At 43.8% G+C, this 18,075-nt stretch overlaps 2 protein-coding genes across 6 annotated transcripts in view; one reads left to right on the top strand and one right to left on the bottom strand.

Annotated features, from left to right (window-relative positions):
- INSYN2B (inhibitory synaptic factor family member 2B) overlaps positions 1–15,110 on the bottom strand; it is a 33,501-nt gene extending 18,391 nt beyond the window's left edge. The window contains exons 1-2 of the mRNA XM_008692395.2: positions 4,439–15,110; positions 3,059–3,133 (exon numbers count right to left, since the gene is read on the bottom strand). Of these exons, the coding sequence (XP_008690617.1) occupies positions 3,059–3,133; positions 4,439–5,784 (1,421 nt within the window). The 5' untranslated portion in view covers positions 5,785–15,110. The remainder of the gene's footprint in view (positions 1–3,058; positions 3,134–4,438) is intronic.
- DOCK2 (dedicator of cytokinesis 2) overlaps positions 1–18,075 on the top strand; it is a 407,128-nt gene that overhangs the window by 211,059 nt on the left and 177,994 nt on the right. The gene's annotated exons all lie outside the window — the stretch shown is intronic.

Raw genomic sequence — 18,075 nt, 5'->3', positions numbered from 1 at the left:
TTGCTTGCCTATGGCTATGAACCTGAGACCTGCTCTCTCTTGGCAAAGAAGTGTGATAAGCAAGCATTAGAAAGGTTTGGAAGATAATCTAGTACCAAACTCAGATTTCCTCCACTAGATAGTGAGAAGGATTGAAATAAATTTGAAAAAAGGACAACCTTCTCACCAGGTAATTCAATGTTACTTAATGTTGGTACCACAGGTGGCATTCACCCAATCCTTTGAATAACTTGTGCTAGGATTAACACTAAGGAGAGGTGAAGAGAGTGACTGGGGACTAAACAGCCTGCGACCAGCTTAAGGCATAAAGGAAATGTCCACATTCTTCCCTTGGTACCTACAGTAGCTACAATTCCAAGAATTCCATCCTCCCTGCTGTATGCAAGCCCCTGAGAGCCCCTGACAGTTATGCATGGGATCTGTAAGCATTGGTATTAGTGCTGTTCTCCTTGGTGAGGTAGGATCTGTCAGAATGATCCACAGTAAGAAGGAAGCCAAGGAGGCATGGGTTTGGGGCGCCCAGAGGGCTGTTCTTGGAGCAGGGAAAATGAGTTGGATAGAACCAAAGACCTCACGTGTCTTGATGGGAGCATATAGCATACCCATAGCCTTTGGCTAACGAGCATATAGCATACCCATAGCCTTTGGCTAACGAGGCCACTTGGAAAACCTTATATGTTGCTAACTTAGCAGCAACATCTCCACAGAAGAAGACCCAGCAGGCAACCTATCAGGCACCCGTGCACTTTATGTACAATGATGGGGACTGGGACCATCCATCATCAGGGAGAGAGACTGCAGCTTAACAAGGCCTGGGGATGAGTATTTCACATCGCTTATTCATCAGTTTGTAAGATCTGACTTTCCAGGACACAACACAAGGTTTGAAGTCATTTGAAATGTTAAAAAAAAAAAAAAATGACAACTCTCATCTTTCCACTGTTACTCTGATGGGGATGTTGTTCTGATCTCTTTGCTTTCATCAAATTAATTGCCCATTCCTTCACAATGGCTTAGATACAAGGCTGTAGATACTGTCTGGGAGAGCAGTCTGGCTTTGAATGGTAATAAGGGATGGACGCATACAATGGCTGTCCTTGGAAAACTGGAAAGGGATGTGTGCATGTGAAGGGTTGCTAACCTGTGCAGGGGTGTAGCTTAATTTAGAATGTTTGCTTGGGATGTTTGAAGTACGTACTAGAAAAATGCAAATATTCTCAGACTTGTTGGAAGGTCATAGTTTAGCCAAATATTGCCACTTTTAATTCAGCATAAAACATCAGAACGGCAGGACCGAAAGGGACCATAGGGACCATCTAATTAAAAGCCCTCATTTTCCAGATGAGGAAACTCAGAGGCCAGAAATGATTTGTTCAAGACAAGGCCGTGAAACTCACAGTAGATTGGGAAAGAATCACTTGTCCTTTTCACTTACAGAGCTAAATAAAAAGTCATCTTAAGATGGTAGAAAATACAGCATCCCCTGCTAAAAAAAAAAAAAAAAAAAAAAAAAAAGATTATCCAAAATTTAAATGGAATTTCGTTAAAAATCATTCTTCTTGTTTGTGATGAACAGTTTTTTGTCCTTCCTAAATGTCTAGACATTCAATAATTTTTGTCCTCGTAATGATTAGGAAATTTGCTTAAGATAGGAGATATATTTTTAAAAAACAGTAAAAAGGTAAGCAATTGATGAAACTGCCTATTTATACTTTCCAATACCACAAGCCTTTTTCCAGGCTCCCTTTTTTGAGGGGATATTTTACACTGAGATAAAGGGCATTTCCTGTGAGTGGTCCTGAAACTTGTGTTATTTGGTGAAAAGACATGGTCCTGTGACTCCCAAAAATAAGGAGTTGGCAGTTCACTGAGAAAATGCCCAAGGCCCTAGGCCCTAAGTATAGGGGCCTTCTGACTTCCGTTTCCAGCACCCCCTGCCCCCCATTCCTTGTTAGGATGAAATCCCAGGATTCCCCTGGAGAGAAAGAGAGATTTTAAAAAGAAGACACAGACAACACAATTGGGCTTCAATTTGCTCAGGCTCTCGCTGCCTTTCTCCTCCAAGATAGGAAAGTAATAGAGAAAGCTCAACTGTATACTTTAGTCAAACAAAATTAGATGCCATCAACTGAAATGACTGCTTTTGACGACTTTTCTACCATGCCACCGAAAGTGGACTGCCAGCTAAGGGGGCATCGATCTTTCTAGTAATAACAGTAATAAGCCCTTGCATTTGTACAGAGGCTTGCAGTTGTAAAAGGCATTCACAGAATGAGCTTATTTGTTCTTCATGGCAACTCTTAATAGGGATAATTGTCCCCAGTCCACAGATGAGACAACTGAGCCCCAGGCAGTTGGGCAGGCATCAGAATTGCGGATTTTGACTTCAAGTTTAGCATACTTACCACTCTATGATTTTTCCCATCTACCACTTATAAAAATCTACTTTATTATAGCAACCTTACCCTCCGCTAGAAGGAAATGATGTACTTAGTAATGAACACTAAGTGCTTAGCACAGTTCTTGACACATAGTACGTGCTCGGCAGGTGATAGCTACCATTGAGGAAGAGGCTGTGCGGTGAAATAATTGAGATCACAGGGCTTGGGATCAGAAATCCAGGACTGGATTTGAGTCCTCAGTCTGACCCTGCCTGCTCTCTGAAAATGTTTGATGCAAACTGGGTCACATGGCTTAGCTTCCCTGAGGACATTGACACCTGCCTCACAAGGTGTAACTGTGAAATGAGATACAAATATGCACGCAGAGCTTAGCGCAGGTCCTATACTTAGTGTGCAGTAAGTGTAGGGCGATTAACGGGATTTGCTCCTCGACCTTATTGTAAGGAAAGAAAGCAATGTCTGCCTTGAAACCAGATGTTAACATTTCATAATTAAACACCTTGGGGTTTTTTTTTTTTTTAAGGTTTCAGGTAGTCAAAGGCCTCCTGTCTTTGCCTGTTTCCTGAATTTCTGTGTCTCAGAGAGTTTACAAGGGTGTTCTGCGGCCCCCACAGAGTCTGCGCTCTACAGAGCAGGCCTCGGTTGTGGCCAGGTACCTGTATATGATGCACGCTGTGTTCTGGCAGGTACTGCAATTGTTGAGATCTTGGCCCGTTCGATAAAAGTTGCGCCTGCAAGATAGAGCATTTGCTGGATGAATCTATGGGCAAAAGCCCCATGGGATGCACACGTTCTAGCTACTGGTTTCCTGCAGCAAAGCATTACCCCTCCAACTGGTAGCAATGCTCTAGAGTTGCATGACAAAGAAATAAGAAACCCACGATAACAGGACCTCACATTTCTAGAGGACTTTATAAATGTTTGAGCACTTTCATATCTGAGGTTTTCTTCATGCTGACAATAAGCCGGTGAGATGAGTCAGTTACTCCTACCCCCACCAATAGCTAGGGAAACTGAGGGACTTTGTAAATAGAAGGGAGATTATTAAAAGCCCTGACCATTTCATTCAGTGCAAGTCCACTGCAGTGCTTCTCTCTTATAAGGGAATGTTGGGTCTGATTCATATCAGCAAATGCCAGTTAATTACTTCTTTTTTTTTTTTTTAAAGATTTTATTTATTTGGCAGAGATAGAGACAGCCAGCGAGAGAGGGAACACAAGCAGGGGGAGTGGGAGAGGAAGAAGCAGGCTCCTAGCGGAGGAGCCTGATGTGGGGCTCGATCCCATAACGCCGGGATCACGCCCTGAGCCGAAGGCAGATGCTTAACTGCTGTGCCACCCAGGCGCCCCCAGTTAATTACTTCTTCCCTCTCCTACCCTTTTGTTGATAAGCTTCAGCCATTCCTTCTTCCCAGTCTTTAGGGGGCACTTTTTCAAAGGACAAGCATTCCACACCTAAACAAATCACTGCCTTCCCCTCCCCAGCCTGGTGCTGAGTCACCCAGGAAAGCATTTTGTGACTTTTTCTCTTTGCAGAATTGTGATCTCATTTCAGTTCCTATTTAGTGGATCAGTGATGGACTGGCCAAATCCATCAAGTGGTTAGTGGAGGGGAAGGTCAACGGTAATTTCAAGTCCTTTATAACAAACACACAAATAACTGAAATCCTGTGCAAATACGGCAACTTGCTAGAAGGATGGAGTGGGGGAAGTAGCTGTGTGCTGCTATCATCATCATTTATTAACTGGCCCCCTCTTTATAAAAATACTTTTTGACCCTAATGTTTCACTGCCTCCCTTTCTGCAGTCTGTTGATATCTAGAAAACACAACAAATGGCAATGGAAATCCACCAAAGCCTGGAAATGGATGAAACCCATTTGGAACAAAGGGAGGCCATTGGTTATGATTTGGGGAAACAACAGAACCTTAAAGACCTTGGAGACATTTTATTAACAGAAGCCAGTGCTCTCTCTCTGCCCCTGTCCTAGCAAGTGCCCTAACCCAGTAGTTTTCAATATAAAAAAATCCACCTTACCCTTCTGTGAGAGCCCGAGCTTTCTCCAAGTCTTGAATTACATTCAAAAGTACTTTAATTTTCTCTTGGTTCGAGTGCAGAGATTCCTCCACGGATTGCAATCTGCCTTGGAGATCACAGAGCTCCCCCCGTGCCAGGTGAATTGGATTAATCCCACCAGTCTCTCTGTTGCTCTGAAGTTTGGTCTCCCTTCTTGGAAGAGGAGATTGGAGGTGATTGCTTCCTGAACAATTTTGAAACTCCACAGTGTCTGACTGGGTAGGGTTCTTTGTCTTCTGCTCCTGACACGTGGGTGCAGAAATTGACACGCTGTTAGTTTTGAGTGACAACAGATCCTGGTGATTGTTACTTGATGAGGAACAGTCTGAAGCCCCTCCTGAATGGTCAGGCTGGCTGTGGGAGCCTGGTGATGGGGAGCTGTGAGTCCGTGGAGGTGACAGAATATGTGTTTCCTTTGACCTAGATGACAGTGGGCCAAGGTCTTTGTCATCAGAGTTGTCTTTGGGCAAAAGCAATTCGGGGTTAAGTTTCCCTGTGCCTGGCATGTGGTTGGCATCGTTGGTGGCATTTAAGCAGGAAGGGGATCTTCCTGAATCTAATAGTGACACTGTTCTCCCATCACCTGGACACACATCAGCCAAAGGATGTACGGAGTTGCTTATGTCACCTGACCTGTCTGGGCTGAAAGTGGACTTTCTAGCTGCCCAGGTAGGACTGTGGTAAATATCATCTGGGACCTGAATGGCAGCAGTTGCTTTCTCTGAGGCCCTCCAAGTCCCTGCTTCCAAGCATACGCTTATAGGCCCATTGCTTTGCACCTTGGACATTCTAGGCGGAAATGGGTGGGACACTTTGACTCTTCGAGGCCCATCCTCAAGATGCTGAGCCAACCTTAAGTAGGCAAGGTCCGAGGATTCAATGTCCTGTTCGGAGAGGTTGCCGTTGACCTGGATGGCACTTTGGGATGCTGTTGGCATTTCTACCAGGGACTTGCTGGCTGTGAGTCTCTTCCTTTTGAAAACTGGGAAATGCTTCCTGAGACTGGGGGAGGTTTGGATCGCAATATTCCGAAACCCCCCTGCCTTCTGGGACCTGGGGAAGGAGAGTGAGTAGGTGGGGAGGTGATGGTGCCTGGAGGCTTGAGCCTTGCCCATCACAGCTGGGTCCTCAGAAGCTTGGACATCAACCTCAGCTAGGCCAGGTGGAGTCTTACTGGTCCCATCCTCCTTGAACCGCACCTGCTGAGATTTGCTCCTGCGATGGTGAGGTTGTTTCACGAACTCCACTGACTCTAGGCTATTACGCTTTAGAAGCACAGGCCGCACTTTCATATTTTGCTGGGCCATTGAGCCTCAGTTGGAAGAACTGAGACCATACACTTCTCCAGGGCACATTTCCTTAGGTCTTTGGAGCAGCATCTGATGATGGCATCTATGACTCGGAGATCTGCCAGCCAGGATGAAGTGGTCCTCTCCTCCGTGTATGGGAAGCTCTGTTGGCCATTCCCAGCCAGTAGATTCTCCTTGGGAGCTATCTGTAATGCTTCCCCTGCAGTTAAAACACTATTTCATCACGGTGATAATTGCCACTTAGATAAACAATGAGTTAGGCTAATCATTAAACATCTGATCTACCAAGAGAGCTGGTGGGCTGTTTATCAAGAAAGGCTGGCAGGCGGTTCTGATCCTGGAAGAAGCTTGCTGTCTTGAACAAAAAGACAACAAAAGTACCATTTAGGGGATAGCGCCAGATTCCCAGTTTGTGAATTCCAAAAGAAACCTGCTATGTCTGGAACATACGGCTTCCTTTCCCGGAGCATCAATTTCCACTGTAAAACTGTAGGAAACTTAAACACGTCTTCTTTCCGAAGCATGTAAACAGGCGGGGAAATCAATGACCTGGGGGCTAGCTTCTTTGATGATACATGATGCCCTTAAGGGAATATCCCCATTTGTGTCAATCACAAGTTCCTCCTTTGGGGCCATTGCTTTCTTTCATGCTGTTTCCCTCTTTGTCACAAAACCCAGTGGGGTGTGACCAGGATAGGATTGAGGCATCTGAAGGCATTCAGAGGGCAGGATCCCTGTCAGAGTGTCTTGGCTGAAGTTCACATGTAGGCAAAGTAAACCTGGTCCGCAGCCTCTGGAAATTTAAGCGAGAACTGAGCTCACTCAGCCTGGGGGCAGGGGACTGAGGACTGGCAGTCCTGCCAGCAAGCGAGGAGCATCTGAAAGGGAAGAGGGGAGGGTTGCAACTGAGAGCACAGTTCGAACCTGGGTTTCTCTCCAAATACCAAGTCCTTTAGGGTGGCTGTTCTAGGAGTAAGTCAGCTGCAATGCCCCTCTTTCTGTTCCCTGTGAGCCAGCCACCTTGTGGCTGCAAGACCTTGGAACAAAATGCCTGTCTGCCTGGACCATTTCCTCCTCCCACTCCCAGGCATAACCCAGCGAACTCTTATTCATCATTGAAGTCCCAGCTTATATGCCACTTCCTCAGGGAAGCTTTGCAAGGACTCCTCCCTCATAGACACCTGCTAGACCACAGTAGGACCCCTCCTGTACCTTCTCGGCACATCCTTCATAACACAAACTGCAGCTGTCCTGAAAGAATCACTTGTGTCTGCACTTATATAGTGTGTATCTTCCCCACTAACCTGTAGACTCAGGATGACAGGGGCTGGAGCCTTGTTTTTTTTTTCCCCTACTGCTTGGATATTTCCAGCCTGCTTCTAGGCTCACTTTGGGTGTATAATGAGCATTTATTGAGAGAATGGATGACTGAATAAAAGGCAGATCCCTTGGAAGCAAAGGAGGCCTGGGTGTGGCGCAGAGGTCCTAGGGCATCTGCCAGCACAACAGGGTGCTGAGTTCCCTCTGCTTTGACTGCAACATTTACTTAAGAACAAGATTTTCCCCTAATGTCTTCATTTTTTCAGTTGCTTTCCAGGATATAAATGTGCATAAAATTATCCATGGAAGGTGTACCTTGTAATAAAAACAGCTACCATTTATTGAATACTTATTTTTACCATACTGAGGCCTTTACATGCATTAATCATAACAGCTCACATTTACTAAAAGCTCACTAATGTGCCAGCTGCCGTTCTAGGCACTTTTCAAGTTATAACTCATTCATTTCCTACCCTAGAGAGGTGGATACTATCATTATCCCCATTTTACAGCTGAAGCTGAGGCCCAGAAAGGTTAAGTAACTTGCCCAAGGACACACAGCTAATGATAGAGCCTGTTAATGAACTTATGCAGTCTGTGCTCTTAACCTCTACACCCTATCGCCTTTCCAGTATTGCATTATCTCACTAATCGTTATAACACATCTGAGTATCGGAATCCTTGTTGGACTGATGAGAAAGCTGAGGTTCGGGGAGGGCAAGTAATCCGTGAAGGAGCTGAGACGTGAACCTAGGAGTCTGTGATTCCAAAACCTGCCTTCTTCCCTGTGATGTTTTGACTTTGTTCCCTTGGGATCCTCCTACCTTGTGGGGCAGGTTATATCAGTGATTTGAGAACCGAGTTTGAAGATGTGTGCAGGCCTGGAGAGGTACAGGGGACTGTCCCCTGGACTTGACATGGCAAAGAAAACTTGATTTCTAAAAGTCCAACGGATCCCATGGATGAGGCAAGTTTGAATGCCACCTGGGTTAACCAAAGGATTTTAAAGGAAAATAAAAGTGCTAAGTATTTGGATTATCTTGGAGAGAGTATCCTGTGTGCAGTATCCGGCCAGGAATTATTAGATAATGCCCGTGGCAGTTTCGGCTTTCTCAGCTTTCTCAGCTCCCAGCTACCTTTAGAAAGACCAACTATGCCCGTGGGGTTGGGGCAGTTGAGGGGCAGGTCTGAAAGGGAATAGGACCCATCTGTAATGAGTTATCAAGTCGTCATGGGGCCCTACAATTACTCCTCACATTCTGAACGTATCTTAGACCTGAGTTAGAACCCCTGTCCCTTCCTGGCTAAAGGGTTTGGGGTAATACTTATCCTCTCTGAGCCTCATTTTTTTATCTGTAAAATGCAGGTGTTGCTCATAGCATAGATGCTAACAGATGCATGGGTTTGATGGGAGAAGTCAATGAGACATTTATGCAAATCTCTCAGCACAAAGCTCAGTATGCAGTAAGCGTTCAGTATGGATTAGTTATTGCTCTTAATACTGTCATCCTCATCTGCAGCCAGATTTCCTTGTTGTGGGTGCCAGAACCACTCTCCGGAGTTTTTCCAGAGGATGTAGAGCCACTCTTGGGACAGAGAATGGACAGAGTTTGGGGCAACCATCTCACACTTGCCTCACTTGTCTAAAAAGCAAGTCTGGCTTCTGAGAGCTGCAGTATCCCGTCTATCTCTGGGGAGATAGTCCTGCTGGTGATGGGTTCCCAAGCCACTCTGCAGGACCATCCTGAACAGCTCCACTTTCAAAATCAGTTTCATGTTTCAATGACTGCAGAATTTTTAGGTCTGGAAAAATCCAGTAGTCTGTCCCCTCATTCTATGACTAAGTCCTCTCTGCATCATCCTCTTCATGTAGCAAGTAAGCCTACCTGGTTACTTGTAGTGACAGGGAGCTCACTACTTAATCTCATAGTAGATTATAATTATCATTATTAATGGTAACAAATATGTATTTAAAACTTACTATAGCCGTGCACTGTGTTAGCACTTGACACTTAATCCTTAAAATGGCCTTCTGTATGTGATCCCCATTCTGCAGAATGAGCAGTTAAGACTTGTGAGGTTAAGTCACCTGCCTGAAACCACACAACCCATCCCCTTAATGTTTGTGGTGCAGAGCCTAGATGTTTGGATGTCTACTTTTGTGGATTTCTTTGACTAATTGTCCACTGCCTCTTCCCTCTCCTTAACTATTCATTAGCGTTTCATTCTGGATAACTTAACTCACTTAGGCTACAATTGTGTGAAGCTGGTTTTCATAAGAGCTAATGTTTAGTGAACACTGATTATGTGCCAAGGATTGTGTAGGTGTTTTTCATTTACTCTAGTCCTTAATCCTCACAACAATCCTAGAGGCAGGTGCTATCCATCCCTTATTTTGTAAATGAGGACACGGAGGCACATGAGGTTAAATAATTTGCCCCATCACTCACCCGGTAAATGATAGAGCTGTTATTTGAACCCAAGGATGGACTCTGGAGCGCAGGCTCCTAACCACTGGCCCTTCCTGCCTTCTCCAGGACTGCGGAAGGATGACGCTTCTTGTGTAAGGCTGTCAAGCAGGTTTCAAAATCCCTCCACATTTTCCTTCTGAAAGTCAGCCATTATTCTGGTTTAGCTCTGCCTTTTCTCCAGAAAATTTATGTACCCTTGAGATGTTTACTTTTGATCTTTAAAAACCGTTGGTTTTCCATTTTTAAAGATATTACATGGTCACTGTGTAAAAATTCAAATAATTTAGATAATAAAAAAAAAAAAAAAAAAAGGAAGAAAAAAAAGCACCTGAAATCTCACCACCCAGAAAGAGCCACTTTGTACCACCAATTTGGTGAAGTTCATTCTAGGCAACCTGCTGGTAACATCTGCAACATTCATTGCATGCATATTGCATACACATGCAGGTTTACAGAAAGCCTTTTTTTACTGAACAACATGGAGAAATTTCCACATTACGGCATGTAGATTCACAACATTCTTTTAGGTAGGCTGGTAGGACTCTGTCGTCCAGTTGTCTGGTTAACCGTGACCTACTTAAATAGTATTTTTTTTTGGTGAATATTTAATATTTAGATTGTTTCAAAATAGTTGGCTTTATTAATGCTGTAAATAACATTTTTAAAGTATGTGAACCTTGGAATTATTTCCTTAGAAAAAATTCTTAGAACAAGAATTAGCAGGTCAAAGTACCCATAGATTTTACATCTTACTGATTTTACCACTTTCCCTCCCAGTAAGTTCCACTAATATGGAACCCCAACATTACTGCATGAGAAGGCCTTTTTACCAGAGCCTTTTTGTCCCTGTGTTTGGTCGATTTCTGATGATTTTGTTCATCACTGCCAAATAGGGAAAGAATTGTATCTCACTATTCTCATTACGGAATTTATTTAAGATTGGACATTTTTCCATATGTTTACTGGTTTGTACTACATTTGGAATGAAAAGTTGAAAGTGACAATTTGAATAATTAAGTCAAAGTAGAAACTACTGTGTCCTAGACATAACCTAGGCAGCTTAGCAAATATAAAAATTTTCACCTTTAAAAAATGCATAGTTATGCTCCAGTTCTTCTGCCCCCAATACCCATCCTGACCTTCTCACAGATACGTCCTGAAGAGTACAGCTAGCTAAAGGGAACGACCCTCTGTAGCCCTCAGGTCCCACAGGCTCCCAGCTGGCCATCGATAGGGAGTTCCCTAGCCCTTGGTGGTTAGGGCTTAATTAATATCTTGTCTGGAGTCCAGAATCACTCCCCAGAGATAGTTGCAGTAGTCTGGTTCACGCCCAGTGGCTAGGAGTTTTTGCTGATCTTGGCAACGCTTTATTCTCTTCTCCCTTGATTATTGACTTATTGAGCACACACTGTTTATGTTCTAGCCATGCCTTTGGTCCACATTGGATAGTCCTCATGAAATAAGTGTCCATTTAGTAAGTACAGAAACATTTAATACTATTTCTGTAGATCAGAAACTTTAGACTTTCTCTAGAATAGACTCCCGGTCCTCTTTTCTGCCATCTAATTAAGATCTACAATAAAGGAGTAAGAGCCTAGGCTTTTAGCTGATGATTGACTTGGGCTTGAATCTTTTCTTTTCTGACTGTTAACCTGGAACAAGTAACTTGGCCTTTGTAAAACAACACAGAGTTGTTGTGAGGATTAAATAAGATTATCTATATAAAATGGTCAGCACAGTCAATGTTAGCTCATCAGATAGATCCCAACTGGAGACCATGGGATACATGGGAGTGGGCCTTGGCTCACTTACTTTTCCTTAGGAGAGTAAACCGTAGGTAAATATATAGAAGCAAACGTACAATGATAGCATTCCCAGGAATACTGTCCATCTCCCTGCCGCCTCCATGCTTTCTGTACCACTTGGGCATTGCACTTGTCTCCCTGTACAGTGACTATCTGCTGACCTTCAGCTTCCCCAACTCGACTGCAGGCTCCTTGAGAGCAGAAGATGGTCATAGTCCACTTTGAACCCTGGTCCTTACCTCCAGCTTGACACAGAACAGGTGTTTCCTTCTTGTCAAAGCAATGAACATAATCCCATACTACCTAATTTGCCTTAGCTTCTATGGCATGGAATAGTTGTTGTCATGGAATAAACATTTGTGCAACTAATTAATTAAGAGCAAATTGATTAATTCACTTACAAATTGCTTTCCCTTTTAATAATATGTTATCAATGCTATATCATGAGTAGGTCTCTGGGGCAAATGAAATGTCCGTCCTTTAACGTACTCTATTTGCTTTGTTTATGACTCAGATTGAATTTGGTTAAACTTTACTGAGAACACGTTATGACCTGGGGACTATGATAAACATTATAGAGATTACAAAAAAAAAAAAAAAGTAACAGTCGATCCCCATTGTAGCACTAAAGAGGTACCAGATAATGTCGCCACATATGGAATGAGTCCCTTGCAAGTGGTACAGAATGGTGTACAGCATTGGGGATGACTTGGAGGAAGATATTTGATTCCTTTTATATATTCAAATCCTGTTTCAAGTATCAAGGGACTTTACATTTTAAATAGGGTTAGACTTTATCTTCTAGGTTAGGAGTCAGCAGGTTTTTTTGTTGTTGTCATTTTTTTTCCTCTCTGAAGGGCCAGATAGTAAATGTTTTCAGCTTTCCTGGCCATACAATTTCTGTTGCAACTGTTGAACTGCTGTTATGGCAGGAAAGCAGTCACAGACAATATGCCCACAATGGCTGTGACTGTATTCCAGTAAAACTTCATTTATAAAATAGGCATTGGAACAGATTTGGCCTGAGGGGCGGGGCATAGTTTACCAACCTCAGCTTTAGGCAACGGGGAGTCATTGGTGGTTTTTGAGCAGGAGGGGCTTGATTAGATTTTTGTTTTTCAGAAAAGGCTCTAGTTGCTGACACATTGCCATCTCCCTTCACCTTCTGTACTTAGAGTCAGTAATAATAACCCTTGCTATTTATACCACACTTTACCACTTACAGAGTATTTTCAAATCCCATGTAATCCCTACTAGGAAGGTTGGGAAGCATTACCCGTTTTAAGAAAGAGGAATCAGTTCCAGAAGAATTAGATGGTTTGTCCTAAGTCACAAAAGTGGAACTGGAACCCAAACTCCCTTGATGCCAGTTTGGGGCTCTAGTGGAGACCCCCAACCCCCATCTGCCCACTCCATTTGGCTGGCCAGACCTCTATTTTATGTGTTGGTTATTTCCCCCTAGCTGAAGGGTACATTCATAAAAGTAAGGACTATGTCTTATGGTCCTTTTGTATTCTGCAAAGTATGAGGCACAGTGCCAAGTTTTTTTGGGAGACACTTCAGAAATAATTATTGATCACTCACCACTGGATCTTGTGGCTCTTCACATCCAAGCTTAGATTCCCTTCCATTTAAATTCAGTTAACTGTTCGGTCAGATCTGTTGGCAAGCATTACTGCTTACCCAACTGAGATTAAAGAGTTAATGTTTGTGGTCCAAGCCTTTGTTTGTCTCTCAATTGAAAATTACCCCAACAGCCTTCTCAATAAGGAAAAGAGAGCTGGTAAATTTTTTGGGTCTGTCTGAGTCTACACTTTCCTGAAATGGTCAAGAAACCAAAGGGAAAGGGAATTGGCTTTCTTTTTGCCTTCTGGAATTACTAAACATAGGTGTACTTGGGGGCAGAAATAGACACTGAGAGGCGAGGTTAAGATCAAAATTCATGTATTTGGAGTCTAGAAAGGTATTGGATATGTAGTGATAATGAAATCTTTTTCTCATTTCTCATTTCTCTCTTGACCTTTTCTCACAATTTCTGCTATTTATACCCACGTCTCCATTATCTATCATCTGTCCCACCAAAGAGAGGTCTCCGTTTTTGCCCCCTTTACCATCCATCCACCACATAGCAGCCAGAGTGATCTTTATAAAATTCAATCAGATCACATCAGAGCCCTTTTTAAAACTACCCAAAGACATCTTACTGAATTTAAAGTAAGGTCCAAACTCTTTGCAAAATCTGCAAGAACCTACATCACCTGGCCTTGACTACCTTCCTGACTCCATCTCACGTCACACCACTTTCACCCTTGCCTTCTATGACCTAGATCTCCCAGTCGTGGACATGTAGGATTCATTTTCATCATCTGGCCTTTGCACTGGCTATTTATTTTGTCTGGACTACCCTTCTCCCAGATCTTTTCAACATTGGTCTCTCACTGATGACACCTCAGCTCCAAAAATGTCCTCTCCAGGATGCCCTCCTTAATCTCTTCTCCATCCTCCATGTCCTGTGTGGCCAGTGCCATATTTTATTAGCTTCTTTATTTATTTGTTGGTTGTCTTTCTTTGTCTGCATTTATTGAGAACCTCAATAAGCATTTGTTGAATGAGTGAACAAATGAATTCTTATCATTAGAGTCTTCAAAGAATCATATGACCTTAGAAATAGAACAGAGAACTTAAAACTTTAGATCTTGGGGACCATTGAATTCAATGGTTTTCAGATCTTCTTTAGCAGTGAAATTATATTTCTAAATCCAAGCTTAAGCCCAATCCTGATATCTGAGACAGAATAAAGCTAAGCTGTTCTAGAGAAGGGGGCATTCAGTGCTCCTCCAGTCACTCTGAGTCACACCCTGGTATCCTAGGGCTTCAAGCAAACCCAGATCGAAAATGACTGAAGCAAACCCCCTCATTCTACAGATGGGAAAGCCAGGGCTCTGAGCAGTTCTCCTCTACCCATAAACTCTTCAAGAAGAAAGGGGTTACTGGTTTGCATCCTAGTTCTCAGCATGGCTCCTGGCACAGAGCAGGAGCTCAGAGAACATGTGTTGAACTGTTTAGGTGACACACTGAGTTGAAGCAGAAATGGAACTGGGTGCCAAGTCTGGAGTCTCTGATCTTCCAATGCAGCAGTGAGGATGGTAGAGGGACCATGGCTTCCATCTAGTTCAGGTTCAGGTGCCTCATTTGGAACCAGACCTAGTGAACAAAACCAACGTCATGCTCCCAAAGACCTCTCACATGGATGAAGAAGCCACCAATGATATTATTTTGTACCACGCCAACCCTCTCATTCCATTTGTCAAAGAAAGCAGGGAAAATAGTATTATCATCTCCCTCTACCTCTTCCTCATTCTTAGTCTCTTTCTTCCTCCTCTTCCTTTTTTAGAAAATTATAAAATGTTTCAGGCATGCAAAACAGCATAGAGGAGATTATAGTGGACATAACAAACACTGTGAACCCACAGCTTAGCTTCAGAAAGAAAATGTTACAAATCCAGCAGAAACCTTCCTCCTCTGTTCCTTCTCCTCCCTCCTTTTATTCCCATCTTCTGCCTTCCCTCCTTCTCCTCTTCTGTTTACTCCTGCTCTCTCTCCTGATTTCTCTCCTCATCACCTCCCACAACTGTCTTTGCCCTGCCACCTTTCTTGTCCCCTCTTCTACATCACACTTCTATCTTCTCATCCTTGTCCCCTTTTCCCTTCCTTTTCTTCCTCACCAGCCCCTTCTCTTCCCTTCTTCTCTCCTGTCTCTTTAGTAAGCACATGTGGGTCAGTGACTCATTCCTATGGCTGTTCACTGTCAAGGGTGGAAACTCACTATCTCTTGGAATTGCCTCTCCTACAAACCTTAGGGTACCTGCCCTTGCAGGGATAGTTCTTTTGTCCACATGTCCCCCTGGCTAGAGGCACTGGGTGCTTCTTCTTCTGAAAGGTCATGTCTGGCTTCCCTTCTCTAGGTTGAAGTTTTACTACCATCAGATGCAAGTACTGGCCAGTTTGTCCAACTTTTTCTCATAGAGGAAAGAGCAATAGCTTGATATATCTCCATATTTTACTCAGCATTTCCAGAAGGTTTTTCTGATATCTTTCACTGCATTTCTATTTCTCTGTATCACTGGGGACATTTTCCACCACATTTTAGGTTTATACTCTTTTGACTTGAAAGAATTTGATTTATTCTTCCTGGGACCAGACACTGGGAAAACTGCCTGCTCAGACATATGGGAGAATCTGGACCCTTTTGGACTTATCATTAGAGGAATAACTATATGTCAGCTGGGAGTGGGGGTTCAGGGTTGAGTGATTATGCCTCACCCCCTTTCTTCATCAGCTCCAGGCCAGAAAAGCCAACAAATAGACCAGTGATTTGCATTCTTATAAACAGATTCATTCATAGGGTAGAGTTGGCTCAGGTCACTTCTAGGTTCTTTTTCAATGTCGAGGCTTTGATGCCTCCTGCTTCAGTATGGGGGAGGGATCCAGTGGCAGTGGAAGGCAGAAAACTCCTTCCCCATTAGAAGCACCTTCTTTGGTTCTGTGGTACCTGGAAACTCTGTTTCCATCTTATATAGTCTGAGATTACATTTGGTAATTTCATCCTATAGATTATCTACAGCTGTTATGAATAAATTGGAAAAGTCTTCCCATTCCAAAAAGATTTATGTTCCTGTGTAAACCCGTTGGACATATTTGCTTGATTAAAATGCTTGTACTTACACTAAAATAAGAATGGATCCAGTGACCCTTCCACACTCTTTAGTAGCAATGCTAATGTTTTCACAGTGTTTTCAGATTTACCAGCCAATTTTGGCCACACAATAAGTTCTGCCAAGACCAGGCATTATCACTTCCATTTTGCAGATGAGGAAACTGTAGAAGGAAAGAAGATTTGACCAAATGAGTGTGGTCTGGCAGCACCCAAGGACCTCAAACCATTATTAGATCAGGGAGCTTCCCTGGGGCCTGGAAGAAATTGAGTGACCACCAGAGCTGCCTTGAGTGAGGGCCAGCAGAAGCAGCTTATAGCCTGGGCTTGCCAGGGACCCCCACCTCTGACATACACACACATCACACACACACTCCAGGGACAGTTGTCAAGCCCTGGACTCTGCAGTGCTCCATCCACTGTGGTACTGCAAAGCACTGGCAGGCAACTGCAATGAAGGCTTTTCCACTTCTGGATCCCTGCCTACACTGCAGAATTTTAACAAGGAGAAGGGAAGGGGGGGATGTTTATGGTCTGATCTAATCACAGATGAACTGAGAGCTCAGTGGCAGCCAGCAGTTGTAGAAGTAGAGGACTTCAGAGCTATTAAAGAGCCCACCCTTCATTTCTGAGATGAGCAAATGGTGTGCCAAGCCAGTATCATATGTGGCACCGAGTAGGTGCTCAATAAACAATGGCCACCACTGTTCTTATTCTTACCATGACTACCACTAAGTATTGGCCCCCAGGTTACACAGAGATAGCACAAAACTGTAGGACTTGAAAGTCCCTGCTGGGGGCTGTGGCAAATCTCAAGTAGCATTAAAGGTGGAATTAATAAAAATGAAGTTTAAGGGGAAAATGCTATAAAATGTCTCCTCTTGTTTTGTTGTTCTTTGTGAGACTGGTTTTTCCCAAGGGACCAAGAAGTTCTCTATGGCTTTTTGTTGTCCATTTCCTCCTGACTCCTTCCTGGTCCTCTGTTATATGGACCTCAGACTATTCCTGAAGCCAGTGTCCCTTTCTGGCCTTCCCACATGCTGTCTGCCGGTGCTAGTGGTGAAGCCCTGTCTGCCTCCCATGCAAATCACAGGCCAGTGAGGACACCTTTCATTGCCTCTCACTTGATGGGCCCACAGTGTTTGCCTAAGAACAAGGACTTCCTGTGACACACTGATATTGGGCAAATCACAAAAGCATAAAAGGTCGTGTTTCAATATCTTCTTTCTTCCTCCTTCTTTCTTCTTTCTTTCTTTCTCTTCCTTTCTTTCTGCTTTCCTTCCCTCCTTTCCTTCTTGCAAGGGCAAGGACATATGCACAGAGAGCCAGGCATTACCTTCTGGCAGCCGTCCAGACTATACCCAGCCCAGCCCCCTGCCCCATTTTCACCCTCCAGGGTAGAGAACGGAGAAAGGCACGGAGCTGGGTACATGCACCTCTTTCCTGAGGGCTCAGAGGCTTCTCACTCTTTGCCATCTGCACTCAGCCAAGTCCCTCCCCACACTGCCTAACATGGAGAGAAGCAGCCTCCTCTTGTGCTGAGAGCAGGATCACACTCCTGGAGTCCCCCAGTGTGCCTTGCATTCTTCAGACTCCAGCCACTGGGGGTCTTACCCTCCCTCCATATCCTCAACTCTAACCACAGCCCCGAGGAGTAGGGGTGACATTCCACCTTCTGGAATCAAACACTTATACTTATTTGGTGAGACCTTTTTCCCACAAAGAGTTATTCCCATGTTTACACCCTCCTTGCTGGATGACCTAGAATAAGTCACCTAATCTCTGTGAACTCCGTTTCCTCCTTTCAGAATGAGAATAACTGGCTTATATAATTAAGTATCTGGCCCATAATAGATATAGTAAGGATCAGCCAGGAGACCTCTTGGCTTCCCATCTTCCTTTTTTCCTGTTTTCTAGCCTGTGCATTGTTCTTGTCCCACCTTGCCCTTGTCTTGCCTAGACATGGTCCTTTATAAAA

The sequence above is a fragment of the Ursus maritimus genome, unplaced genomic scaffold (genome assembly GCF_017311325.1).
Source record: "Ursus maritimus isolate PB19 unplaced genomic scaffold, ASM1731132v1 scaffold_15, whole genome shotgun sequence".
In the NCBI taxonomy this organism is placed as follows: Eukaryota; Metazoa; Chordata; class Mammalia; order Carnivora; family Ursidae; genus Ursus; species Ursus maritimus.
Note: the sequence above shows the minus strand (reverse complement) of the source record. Positions and strands in the feature narration are given on the sequence as shown.